Below are 13,681 nucleotides of genomic sequence, written 5' to 3'. Positions count from 1 at the left end.
TGATCAGTGGATTATGAAAGGGAATAAGAGTTTTAGTATGACTCAGAAACAGCACGGGGATAAAGCCAAAGGCGATAACAGAAATCATGTGCTGTAGTGTATCAAATGAAATCCTGATCAAAAAAAATACAAAGCATGCAAGTGTATAAGTGTAATGGACCCCCCAATTACCTAATAATGTTAAGTTGTATGTTTCAAATCACTGTGATAGCAATAGGAGACGGAGGACTGATTGTGTTCAACTCGCTGGCGCTGGATGAGAATTTCAAATAGCACCAGCTGGCTTTTCCTCATTCAAAACATACCCCCCCACACATTAAGCCACCCACGACCAGAGACAACCACACACACACACACACACACACACACACACACACACCCCCACACATGCACAGCGAAAGACTGACGCAAGAGTGAACGCACACCTCTGCACCTGCTAGTATACAAAAACACAGACAAACTCGCAGGCACATGCACAAACCACAGTAAGACAGCAACACGTACACATGCACAGGCAGTCTACCAACTTTGATGTAATCATTCATTATCTGCAGCCAATCTCCAATCACACCTTTTGACATTCAGCTAGAGGCAGAGGTTGATTCACTCTCAATTAAGAAGCTCTTTTTCTTCAGGCACTGACATTTCTTTTACCTTTGTTCAACCCCTGTAAGATTCTTTTTTTCTGCACTTCTTAAAACACTGAAATTACGGCTCTTCAGGGAAAGGATTGATGGACCTGCATAGGAGGCTGTCTCGCTTTTTCGCATGCAGAAGAGACGTACAAAAAAAAAGTACAAGGGGAAGGAAAAGCCCACCTCCCAAAGCCTGAGGGATGGGTCAGAAGCTTGAGGAGGAGGGAATAAGCAAGCCTGAATAGAACAATCGAGGGCAGAGTATGCAGTATGTAACAAAAGTTAATATTGGAATAAAGATCTGCTTTCTTCCTGGCCCCTCAGGCATTCATAAAACCGTCTGAAGAAAAATAATTAAGCTGACATTCACTCATGGTGCATTATTTGGACATGTGATAGACTAAATCACTGTGACGCTAGTTATTCATTACTGTTATTAATATGCACATAGCATGCCAATTTCCCCTCATTCAAACCAGAGACTGAACTCCTGATGTAGAGACTGTAGAGTATTGTCTCCTTGTTAAAAGGCAGGTATGCACAGCATGCTTTACTGATGAGACAATTACCTCACTAAAAAAATGTAATGCAAAAGATGTCTCCTTTCATTATCAACAATAGGAAGTGTGTCTTAAAACTACTTGTTGCCAGTAACTGGTGTTGCAGTCTGATAAGAGAAACGTGGATTACGTGTCAGCCGAATAGTGTGGAAGAAACTTCCAAAGCGAACCAGGACAATTAAGAAAGGTAACTTTGAAAGGTCGTACTGAGTGAAAAATGTCTTTTATGTGTTATTACCTTGTGTTTTGTTCAGCTATCTGTGTGTGACAAACAGCCCAGGAGCTATCATTAAGGACATTGTCCTTCATACTTTTTTTTCCTGGGATTTTTAGGGGTTTTACATTCTACATAGGGTGAGAATCTTCAAAGTGTCAAGTCTTGAAGAAAATAATGACATTTTGGGAAGACAGACGAGAAAATTAACGTATGGTAAATAAGATACAGCCAGCAGCTGGTTAGCTTAGATAGCACAGTTTATCTAAGCACAGACTGGTGAGCTTTAAAGGGGCTGGTAGGCATATTTTGTTACATTTGGACAAAGCCAGGCTAGCTGGTTTGCCCCTTATAGTGGTTATGCTAAGTTAAGCTAACTGGCTGCTGGTGATAGCTTCATATTTACCATTCAGACATGAGAGCTGTATCTTTAAGGACACATTTTATAGCTCAGCAACAACAACAAAACAACTTTTGTTGTTTCAAAAACAATCCATTAAAACAGTTTTACAAGCCAATCCAGCAGGGAATCCTGCCAAACCAAGAAGGAGCATAATCCATTAATTTATCTAAAAACATGAAAATCATCCAAGCTTTGGATATACAGTGAATTCTACTGCTTTTTTTAAAGGCTGATACCAATCTTTTTTTGTAAATCTCAGTATTTTCTAAATCCCAGCTATGGCTATGTTACCAAATACATGTCAAAATTGCACATTTACATGTTTTTACATCAAAGCCACCTCTTCCTCTTAAGTGTCAAAATATTTTTGCTGACAGACTTTGCACCCAGGGTTGTATGTAATATTTCTGTCCAATAAAATATCATCATAGATTTTGGCTTGATTCAACCAACCACTCCTACCAAATATACTGAACCAAATTCTAAAAGCAACGCTTTTATTTTTGCCCCCATTCATCATGAGCTGAACTCAAAGATCAAAGACTTTCTCGATGTACACAAAAGGCCTATTCCTCTCAAATATTGTTCACAAAAAAAGTGTTTTCGAGTGGCCTTTTATTGTGGCCAGCTTAAGGTACACCTGTGCAATACCCATGCTGTCTGATCAGCATCTTGATAGATATCAACCCTGTGAGGTGGATTATCTCGGCAAAAGAGAAGTGCTCACTTACAGAGAATGACAGATTTGTGAACAATATTTGAGAGAAATAAGCCTTTTGTGTACATAGAGAAAGTCTTAGATCTCTGAGTTCAGCTCATGATGAATGGGGGCCAAAACAAAAGTGCTGCATTTATAATTTTGAGGCAGAGTCGCAGTTTAACACACTTCTCTGCTCCTCCATTTCAGGAGTTACTTAGTGAAAATCCTATAGTGACGGTGTCTGTCCCCCGACCATCGAAATTATTTAAAAAGGTAAATAGAAGAGGAGCTGTGCATAAAAACCTCATAAAAATTAAAACCACAAGAGCAATAGTGCAAATGAATAGGAGAGTTAAATGTGGACTCTTAAACATCAGATCTCTCTCATCTAAAGGTGTACTAGTAAATTAACTAATATCAGATTATGATATTGATTTATTTTGTCTTACTGAAACCTGGCTGGGTGATGGAGAATATGTTAGCCTAAATGAATCCACCCCTCCCCCAGTCATATTAATACTCACATTCCTCGAGGCACAGGCCGAGGAGGTGGAGTTGCAGCTATCTTCGACTCTAGCCTACTAATCAGCTCTAAACCTAAACCAAACTATAACTCATTTGAAAGTCTTGTTCTTAGTCTTTCGCACCCAAGTTGGAAATCACTGCAACCAATTCTCTTCGTTATAGTGTACCGAGCACCTGGCCCGTATTCTGAATTCTTATCTGAATTTGCAGAGTTTTTGTTATTATTGTAGGGGATTTTAATATTCATGTGGATGTTGAGAATGACAGCTTTAGTACTGCGTTTATCTCTCTGTTAGATTCCATCGGCTTCTCTCAGAGTGTTCATGAACCGACTCACTGTTTTAACCACACCCTCGACCTTGTTTTGGTGTATGGTATTGAAATTGAACATTTAGTGGTGTTCCCACAGAATCCCTCTATGTCCGACCACTGTTTGATAACTTTTGAGTTTGTATTGCTGAACTACTCGCCATTGGGCAAAAATTTCTATACAAGATGTCTGTCTGATAGTGCTGTAGCTAAATTTAAGGATGCGATTCCATCAGCTCTAAATACATTATCTAGTCACAAAGTAACGGAGGACTCCTATGCTAGTTTCAGTCCCTCCCAAATCGATCATCTTGTTGATAGTGCTGCAGGCTCGCTGCGAATGACACTGGACTCTGTAGCCCCTCTAAAAAAGAAAATACTAAAACAAAGACGGTTAGCTCCATGGTATAATACTGAAACTCGCAAATTAAAGCAAATATCGCGGAAACTTGAGAGGAATTGGCGTTCCACCAAAGTGGAAAATTCTCGTTTAATTTGGCAAGATAGTCTTAAAACTTATAGGAAGGCCCTCCGTAATGCTAGAGCAGCATACTACTCGTCATTAATAGAGGAAAATAGGAACAACCCAAAGTTTCTTTTCAGCACTGTAGCCAGGCTGACAGAGAGTCACAGCTCTATTGAGCCAAGTATTCCCATAGCTCTCAGTAGTTACGATTTCATGAGCTTCTTTAATGATAAAATTCTAGCTATTAGAGACAAAATTCACCAAGACCTACCCTCAACTGGCACCGACTTATCTCTTAACTCAGGAACCTTAGAAACAGCTGTAGAACCAGATACATGTTTAGACTGTTTTGCTTCCCTCAATCTTTACCAACTAACTTCAATAATTTCTTCATCTAAACCATCAACCTGCCTCTTAGACCCCATCCCGACTAGGCTGCTTAAAGATGTTTTACCCTTAGTCAGCACCTCTATACTAGATATGATCAATCTATCTTTATCAACAGGCTATGTACCACAGTACTTTAAAGTAGCTGTAATTAAACCTCTTCTGAAAAAGCCCAAACTTGATCCGGATGTTTTAGCCAACTATAGACCTATATCTAACCTTCCATTTCTCTCTAAGGTTCTGGAGAAAGCAGTTGCTAAACAGCTGTGAGACTTTCTACAGAGCAATAGTTTATTTGAGGATTTTCAGTCAGGATTTAGAGCTCATCATAGCACAGAGACAGCACTGGTGAAAATTACTAACGACCTCCTTATTGCATCAGACAAAGGACTTGTCTCTGTACTGGTTTTATTAGATCTTAGTGCTGCATTTGATACCATTGACCATCAGATCCTATTGCAGAGACTGGAATATTTCATTGGCATTAAAGGAACCGCACTAAGCTGGTTTAAGTCCTATTTATCAGATCAATTTCAGTTTGTACATGTTAACGATGAGTCCTCCATGCATGCCAAAGTTAGTCATGGAGTTCCTCAAGGATCTGTCCTTGGACCAATCCTCTTCAATTTATATATGCTTCCTTTAGGCAATATTATCAGGAAACATTCCATAAGCTTTCATTGTTATGCAGATGATACTCAGTTATATATCGATCAAGCCAGATGAAACTCATCAGTTAGCTAAACTTCAAATGTGCCTTCAGGATGTTAAAACCTGGATGACCTGTAATTTTCTCATGTTAAACTCAGATAAAACTGAAGTTATTGCTCTGGGGCCTAAGCACCTCCGTGAGGCATTATCTAAAGATATAGTTTCCCTGGATGGCATCGCCCTGGCCTCCAGCACCACTGTGAGGAATCTTGGAGTTATCTTTGATCAGGACATGTCGTTTAAGTCTCACATTAAGCAAATTTCAAGGACCGCCTTTTTTCACCTACGTAATATTGCGAAAATCAGGAACATCCTGTCTAAAAATGATGCAGAAAAACTAGTCCATGCATTTGTTACTTCTAGGCTGGATTACTGCAATTCCTTATTATCAGGCTGCTCGAAAAAGTCCATTAAGACTCTTCAGCTGATCCAGAATGCTGCAGCACGTGTTCTGACAGGAACCAGGAAAAGAGATCATATTTCTCCTGTCTTAGCTTCTCTGCATTGGCTTCCAGTAAAATCCAGAATAGAATTTAAAATCATTCTTCTTACCTACAAAGCTCTTAATGGTCAGGCACCATCTTATCTTAAAGAGCTCATAGTACCTTACTACCCCACCAGAGCACTGCGCTCCCAGAATGCAGGGTTACTTGTGGTTCCTAGAGTCTCCAAAAGTAGACTAGGAGCCAGAGCGTTCAGCTATCAAGCTCCTCTCCTGTGGAACCAGGTTCCAGTTTGGGTTCAGGAGGCAGACACCATCTCCACATTTAAGAGTAGGCTTAAGGCTTTCCTCTTTGATAAAGCTTATAGTTAGGGCTGGCTCAGGTGAGTCCTGAACCATCCCTTAGTTATGCTGCTATAGGCCTAGACTGCCGGGGGATTTCCCATGATGCACTGAGCTCCTCTCTCCTCTACTTTCTCTCCCTCTGTATGCAACCTCATCCCATTATTGCATGTTACTAACACAACTTCTCCCCTTTCTGGTAGTCTTGTGCTTTCTTGTCTCTCTCCTCTCTCCTATCACTTCCTGCAGGTTTTCTGGCTCTGGAGCTGTGGAGTCTGGATCTGTGGTTGCGGGTCACCTGCTGCCCCCGTGTTCCTCGACACCCTCTGCTGCAACGACTATTGTTGCTAGTCTTATTGTTATTATTGTTATTATAATCATTAACATTACGATTGTTACCATTAACACTATTATAAATATCTGTACCATTTTTCATTTAGTCTATAGCAACATCACCTTCACTGTCTGTACCTCTGTGTGTATATTGTGTAGGCTGCCTCCCTCCCCTCTCTCTCTCTCTCTCGCTCGCTCTCTCTCTCTCTCACTCTCTGTCTGGGACCTTGAAGGTTAGTGGATGGGTTTAGCTTAACCCAAGTAGCCACATACACATTCAAAAGGCCTTTTATGCAATACAGGGAACATTTACTTTCTTGTTGAGAGACAGATGAAAAGACTGACCACACTCATGTCTATATGGTACATATAAAGCTACAGCCAGCAGCCAGTTAACTGTGCAAAGTTAACTAAATCTGTCTACGAATAGTTGTATTATAACTTGCATTGTCTATTCCATATTTATATATTTCTACATTTATTTATGTCAACTGTATGTTTGTCTACGTGTAGCACCTTATCACCAAACTAAATTCCTCGTATGTGTAAAACACTACTTGGCAATAAAGCTCCTTCTGATTGTTCTACCAGCAGCTGTTTGTTTAATCAGTACAAAAATATAAAAACAATTTATTGGCCAGACAGAGTGATTTGTTGGAGTCCTGTTGTCATTGTGAGGTTGCTAGGCAACCAATTAATCAAACAATTTGTTTAAGCAAACAATATGGTAATGGTAATGGTTATGGATAGCAAGTGGGTTAAGGTCATAGGTCATCAGTTTAGCTGAAGATGACATCTTTTCAAGTTTGATTATATATATATATATACATACACACACACACACACACACACACACACACACACACACACACACACACACACACACACACACACACACACACACACACACACACACACACACACACACACACACACACACACACCAGGCAGGCATGGAGATGCCTTTTCTTGCCATGATGCTATTTCAATGCCAGAACCCTGCCTGTTTGTATTTGTGTTCCCTCCATGTAATCTGTCCCCATATGGGGAATCTTGTTTTGCTCCCTTTTCATGCACAGAGCAGGATAATTGCATTTTGAAAATGCTGGGCTCATTCTACAAACTTTCATGAGATCTGTGTGTGAACAGCATAATTTCCAGCCTCAGCGGGAAATCACAAATGTGGGGTGGGCTGGGGTGGGGGGTGCACCCAAGCAGCACACCACTACCATCATCATAGCATCACAGTCTGTGCAGTGGAGTCGTAGATATGTGATGGCGCCTTGCCGCTACTTTACTGCTATTAGCTCACATCTATCAAATGTACTGGCTCACTTTTCTGCTGCTAACTCCCCACCATTTTTAAGCTACTTTATGTTCCTTTGCTTTAAGAGTGTAAGCCAGCAGTGCTAAAAAAAAAAGTTCCTGGTACGTGAGGAAATGCTAATCATTAACGTCTGGAATATTCCACCTGGAACAAGGATGATGCCTGGGTGTGAAAAGCAGCAGTGCACGGGCCATTTATACCAACACAGAAGGAAGGATGGGAGAGGTGGACATTAGCATGCGTTTGGCAGTAGTCCAAGCCAACCCGTGCTGTGTGTGCTTCTATCTGTGTGCTGATTGATGAAATGAACTCTGGGTCTGAGAAATTGATTCTGGCTGAGGCTGATCTCTCTCTCTTATCTTCCCTCTCTGGCTTGCTCGCTGGTCTGCTTTCTGTGTGCACTCCGCTCTCATCCTCTCATTTCTTCTCACTCCCCCCGTCCTGTTCACCTGTTGGTTCCACTCACTTGTTTTCAAACAAGGTGGGGTGTTCACTCTATCTCCTCTTCTATCTGACTACATGTCTCTTGACTCAGCTGAAGCAGTTGCATCAGTATTTCATTCACGGTTTCATTTCACCTGCTGGCCAAGTCATCTGTCTTCTTTGAGAATCTCTGCAACCTTCTGGTTTAATATTTGATGAAGCATTTCCTCAGTAGTAAGCAGGTGTATGTGAGTTACTGAGGGACTACCTTTGTGCTTTTTCCCCCTTCATCTTACTATTGTACAAATCCCAAATAGCGGCCCTTTATTTACAGCAGAGAGAGGCAGACTTTCATGTGAAATAGACGTACTATATTACACACATGCCTTTATTTCTAAGTGTCCCTGTTTCGTGAGTGTATTTTATTGTATTTTAGAAAGAAGCCTTCTTGCTTTCTGATCGGCTGCTTCGTTACTTGCTGCCAATGCTGTCAAAGCCAAATCAAAACTTCATCCAAGGTGACCGGTTGCCTTATTAAATTCAGTAAAGTGTTTATTCCACCATCCAGTCCATCAGTGTCACAGAGTTGTGTTGTACACTTGGCTGCTCTGACTTTCTCTTTTCATAAAAATTCAGTTTTTATTGACAAATTACTTCCAGTCACTGACCATTGACTTGAATGAAACATACACATTTCCTGCACAGATGTTTTGTGTTAAAAGCCTTCCAGTGCCAGAAGGGCATATTTCTAATCTCCCTAGTTTCTTGTAGGCTTTTAATTTCAAACATTCTTTTAATTTGGAAAGGAGTTTATGATGTGTTTGACTTTTTTAACCAGCCAGTCAGTGTCCACCTTTATATGTATGTATCTATGTATGTGTATTAATAGACTGAAATTGAAATGCAATTTAATAAAATAAAATGAAAACCAAATGATATATAAACATAAATTCCTCAGTATTTGAGAGATCCTCCCACTCTCTCCACTTAGAGCAGAAACGGCTCACACAGACTATTCAGGCAGAACTCTGCACTGCAGGACAGACGAGGAGGTCTCTGTTCATGAGTATGTGTTTATCTTCATCTTTCAACAAACTGACTACCAGGGAACTTTTATCATCTCGTTACATTCCCGAACGAGGAGCCTCCATCCGTTTCGCCTGCTCTAAGGTCATCCCGCGCTGTGACACTCCCCCTAGTCATCTTTGCATGCAAAAGTGTCATTTTAATGAGGGGTCGGAGCTCAACATCCTCCCTGTATCCTGCAAGTCCACGCTCACTTGGCTCCTACTAAGGCACAAGATACTATTTTGATCTTTTATGTGTTGAAATAGCGTGGCATAATTTACTGCAAATCCCACATCTTCAGCTTGCTTTAAAACAAAAGCAATGCCAGAGGATGAAGCTAGCGTGTTTGACTTTAGCTGTGGTACAACATAGATGGATATAATCACAGTAATTGGACGACCGTAATGTCAATGCCTGTAAACAAGCTGCCATTAATATGACCAAAAGGCACAGGAGGCAGGCCGCTATTTTTATCATGTTTGTTCGAAAATCAAAGGGCACAACAGAGAAACATTCCTGCAGGGGAAATGCAGAACATAGGGAGTTGATCATTATACGCTTTGTAGCTTTATCAAGGCCAAATCCTGTTCAGTGGGATTAGATTCGCTATCACACATGGCAGAGATCAGTGTTTATGAACAACCAAGAAAGTTTCAGAAGTAGTCATAATTAATGTTTGTTTCATCTGTACAGGATCAACAGAGGCAGGGAGACGGGTTCAAACGTTCTGCTGATTGTAATGAGATGGAGACCTCAGTACAAGGTGAATTCAAGTTTACCACTTAAACAAGATAGAAGCCCTTAATCGAGACGAGAAGCACCCCTCATCTCATTTAGACATCAACCTCAAGCCCTGTATTTTATTGTGGATTATGTGCTCCTTCCCCACAACTACACCTGCACTCACACAATCTGCCTTTTTCCCAAAGTGCTGTCAAAGTCTGTTTTCAGCACCGCGCGTGGTCTCTGAGCAGAGGGACAGCAGAGGCAGGTGCACCTTTCATTTGCTTTGTATTCCTCTGCTAATCCCACTTATGTCAGCCACCAGGGCCCTGTTGGAGAAAACATTGCCAAATTTCCCTAATCAATGAGTGTCCCTCAAAGGATGGCAGCGAGTGCAGTTAATGCCTGTGTTTACCTAAGGCCACAGATGTTGCTGCATTACCGAGGTTTGTCACGTGAAAGCTCCTTGCTGTTGTTTGAATTCATCAACCCAGCGAGGTAACGGAGCAGAGGAGGTGGCACAGCTGAGCAGTGTGTACAGTCACGTGTGCTAGTGTACAATACATCCTCAGTGTATTGACTGCACTGCGAAAAAATGCAAGACATGAACCCAGAAGCAGGTCCATGCAGATGCTTTTGATTTGCAAGAGCATAGATGTGTATGTCATGTCTCTTTTGTTTTTTAATTTCTTTAGCCATGCTAGTGGTGTGGCACTATGTAAAGCAATATCAGTGTGTCAGTCAACCACTTGGTGAAGTGATCTAGACTGAAACATCTCAACAACTCCTGGATTGCCATGAAATAGGCTAGGTAGGATGAAGCACTACAACTATGAGGTTGACAATGTTTATTTTTTAGTAAAATGTTTCCCCTCAGCATGAATTGTGATCTAACATGAGCTGAGTTTAAAGACTTTGGCCAAATTCCTGCCAAACTAGCTATCTAACTATCAGCCTCAGCTTTACGCTGTGTTTAGTATTGATTAGCAAACGTTAGCATGCTAAACTAAAATGATGAACATGCTCAACATCAGCATATTGTAGCATTGCTAATATGACCATACAAACATTTAGCATATCCTCACAGAGCCGCTGGCGTGTCTGTAGACTCATGGTATCGTTTAAAGAAATTTTAATCTTTGTTATTTGTAACAATGTGTTAGTAAGTCTCTCAATATTTGAATTCCCCAACCAGACTAGTTCCAACTGAAAGCGCAAAGTTTTCAAAACACAAATCACAAATATATTTTATACAATTATATATATATTTTTTAAAAGGCCCAGTCATTTCTTTAAAAAGCTGGGCATCGTAGATTTTAGAGCAAATAAACAACTCAAACAGGAGTAAATAGTGCATTTGTTGGGGACTACTTTCAGCTGTGTGTGTTAGTGAGTATTTACAGAACAAGGATGGTGCAGGACTCAAAAGAAACTACAGTGCTCATGTTTACTGTAATGAGGTAACCAGTCAACAGTGTGGCTTAGCAATATGTTTTTTTTTTATTCTTCTGGTCAACAAAGAAGGTCTATGGCGCAAAAGAATAAGCTATTTCAGGCTTTGGCTGCACAGACAATTGGCAATTGTTGGTTTTGGTTGATTGTTGGCTTTTCTATGGCATTTGTTGAGCATATAAAAAATATAGAATACCACCAGCCTTATCCGTTAAGCATGCCACACCCTAAAACCCATCTGCACATGTGAGCACGTTCAACCGTATGCAAACATTCATTCCACTTGGATGTCATTTGCACAATCACATGACTATATATAGAGTTAAGTGCCTTCTGACATGCCTCAGAGGAATTGAGGCAAAATACATGTTGCTTAACATGAGCGCTGCAGAGCACACATACAAAAGAGCATCTGGGTCTAATGTGCAGCTTTATTAGAGCCATCTGTCTGAAAGACAGGGATGTCAACTTCTTCTATAGTTGTCTTAGTCAAGGTAGAAATGAATCTGATGACAGTTAAAATGTTGCCACAGAGTTAACAAAATCACTTAGTAGGCCGAGAAACAGCTGAGTGAAGCGGTGAGGCCCCCCCTCCCAAATTGGGACACATATGCATTATGCATCAGGGAGAATCATAACATGCCATGACTTTGGCTGACTTAGTAGATAGAAGCTGACTTGCTGGTATAATGAGGTCACTTCTTTTGGCTCATAAGCATTTGCTGAGAAATGTCGGAGTGCGTTACAAGCCTGAGAGCTTTATTTTTGACTGATGCTATCCACTCATGTGGGTCATTTCACTGGAAAGCAGTGCTGATGTGGTAATTTTGGGGCGTTTTTTTAAATGATTGAGACGCCTGAGTAATCCACAACGGATATACTGTATGGCATTTGAAAATTCCCAGCTTCATGCTCAGGACCAACACATAAGGAAGAAGAATATCACAACATATACATGCAGGGGAAGAATGATAACATTTAGGTATGAGGCACCGATGGTATTTACTTGTAATAACTTGATGTAATGTTAATGATGTGTTACTACAGAAATTTGACCTTTGTTTTAATATTAGCATTGCCACAAACACAGTATGGTATACACATATACTGACTTTGATACAGTTCCAATCCTTTACTAGTTCTTTCCACTTCAAAAGGTCAAACTTCAAATGCTGTGGTAAAAATGAAAATGACAGCAAAGTCGCCACAATGAGGGAATGGAGAGTAGGTATGAGGAAAGTTTGGTCCAAATACCTGAACATAAAACCGACAAGAGCGCTCTCTTTTCTGTAGCTGCAACCGAGAGAAAAAAAAAAAGAGTTAGCAAAGGGTCAACAGCTCAAACAATTCCACTTGAAACACATTTCTGCTTAAAGTACAGATCTGAGAGAAGTGAGGGAAAAAGAACCCACCGCACTCTTGTAGCGCTCACTTTCCATAAATTGTGTGAAAACCAGTGTATACATTAATTATTATCTTTCAAAAACAGTAGAGACTTTTGTGTTAATTAGCACAAAAATGAGACATCCAAGACATGTGGGAATATGTCTGTAACACTCTCAGATGTGATTTCAAGGTTACTCTTTTTTCCATTTATTTTATTTTTTACTTGAGAAATTTACGTGAGAACTCAGGAGAGTTATTTATCCTTTAAACCTCGGCCACCATTGAGGGAGAGAGTTAAGTGCTAACAACACTTTAGCATAGCTGCAAAATGACAGGAACCTCAGGCTTAAAGAAATGCTGTTAGCAATGCTTAGAGAGTGAATTATTTTAATTGAGTTCTGATACAAGCAGGGTAGCCAACAGAGCTACTGTGTGGCTTAACAGCTAGGTTCTGGTACCATGCTAAATCCCATGCAGATTAGCTCCAAAGAGTAGCATCTCCCCATAAAGGAGCCTCTTGCTCTACATCACAGCCCACTCTTCTGGAAACGGTCCCGTCCGTACCGTGAGCCAACTACCCTTTGATCATGAAAACGACACTGATCTCGCCGTTTGCCAACTCAATCCTTTCATTGTCTGCTGGCAGAAAGCATTGTGCTTCGCTATCAAAAAGGAAAATCTTTAATTCGCTTAGCTCCTTACAGATTGTGTCAAAATGATTGAACTCGGGAGGTAAACATCAGCCACTGTCAGAGCAGAATGGAAGAGTGCTGTGGGCTCCAGTGTTTCCTTGGGGAGAGCTCTCATTAGGAAAGGAATTCAAACTCAAAAGCAAGCTGCAGGGCCAATTTCTCTCCATACATGCACCATACTGCAAGAATGGAGTGTATATCAGAGGACAGAGACTAATAAATCATAAGCATGCCCTTGACCTCTTGAGTTATCCAGCTAGTAAAAGCTTTTTTCTTGTCCCTCAACCAAGCTGTTTTTTGTTTTGTTTTTTACTCAGCACCGTCTTTGCAAGAGAAACTAAAGAATACAACAGCAATCTCGACCAAAGCAGCAGCCTCCACCTTAAATGTTGTGTTTTATGGGAAACCTTTTTTTTTTTTTTCAAGAGGTATTATAAACTCTAGTTGCTCCTCAACGTGAATTTACTCATCACACTACCCTCTGAGGCCTTTTGGCCATCTTTACTGCCTCCCCTCTCCATTGGAGAAAACTGGCACTAAAATCTCAATGGAGACATCTGTGTCTGTTGCAGCAATGAAATAA

At 40.7% G+C, this 13,681-nt stretch overlaps 1 protein-coding gene across 7 annotated transcripts in view; it reads right to left on the bottom strand.

Moving 5' to 3' along the window:
• The window catches only part of LOC119912376 (adhesion G protein-coupled receptor L3-like), a 224,473-nt gene that overhangs the window by 54,058 nt on the left and 156,734 nt on the right, over positions 1 to 13,681 (bottom strand). For 3 of the 7 annotated variants that reach the window (XM_038731549.1, XM_038731546.1, XM_038731547.1), the window contains one exon: positions 12,275 to 12,313. The exons of the other annotated variants lie outside the window; for them this stretch is intronic. In XM_038731549.1, the coding sequence (XP_038587477.1) occupies positions 12,275 to 12,313 (39 nt within the window). The remainder of the gene's footprint in view (positions 1 to 12,274; positions 12,314 to 13,681) is intronic. 7 annotated transcript variants of the gene reach the window in all.

The sequence above is a fragment of the Micropterus salmoides genome, unplaced genomic scaffold (assembly GCF_014851395.1).
Source record: "Micropterus salmoides isolate LMB-PRFRI ecotype aquatic unplaced genomic scaffold, ASM1485139v1 Ms_hic_scaffold_2, whole genome shotgun sequence".
In the NCBI taxonomy this organism is placed as follows: domain Eukaryota; kingdom Metazoa; phylum Chordata; class Actinopteri; order Centrarchiformes; family Centrarchidae; genus Micropterus; species Micropterus salmoides.
The sequence above is the reverse complement of the archived record's forward strand: the minus strand, read 5'-3'. Positions and strand labels throughout refer to the sequence as shown.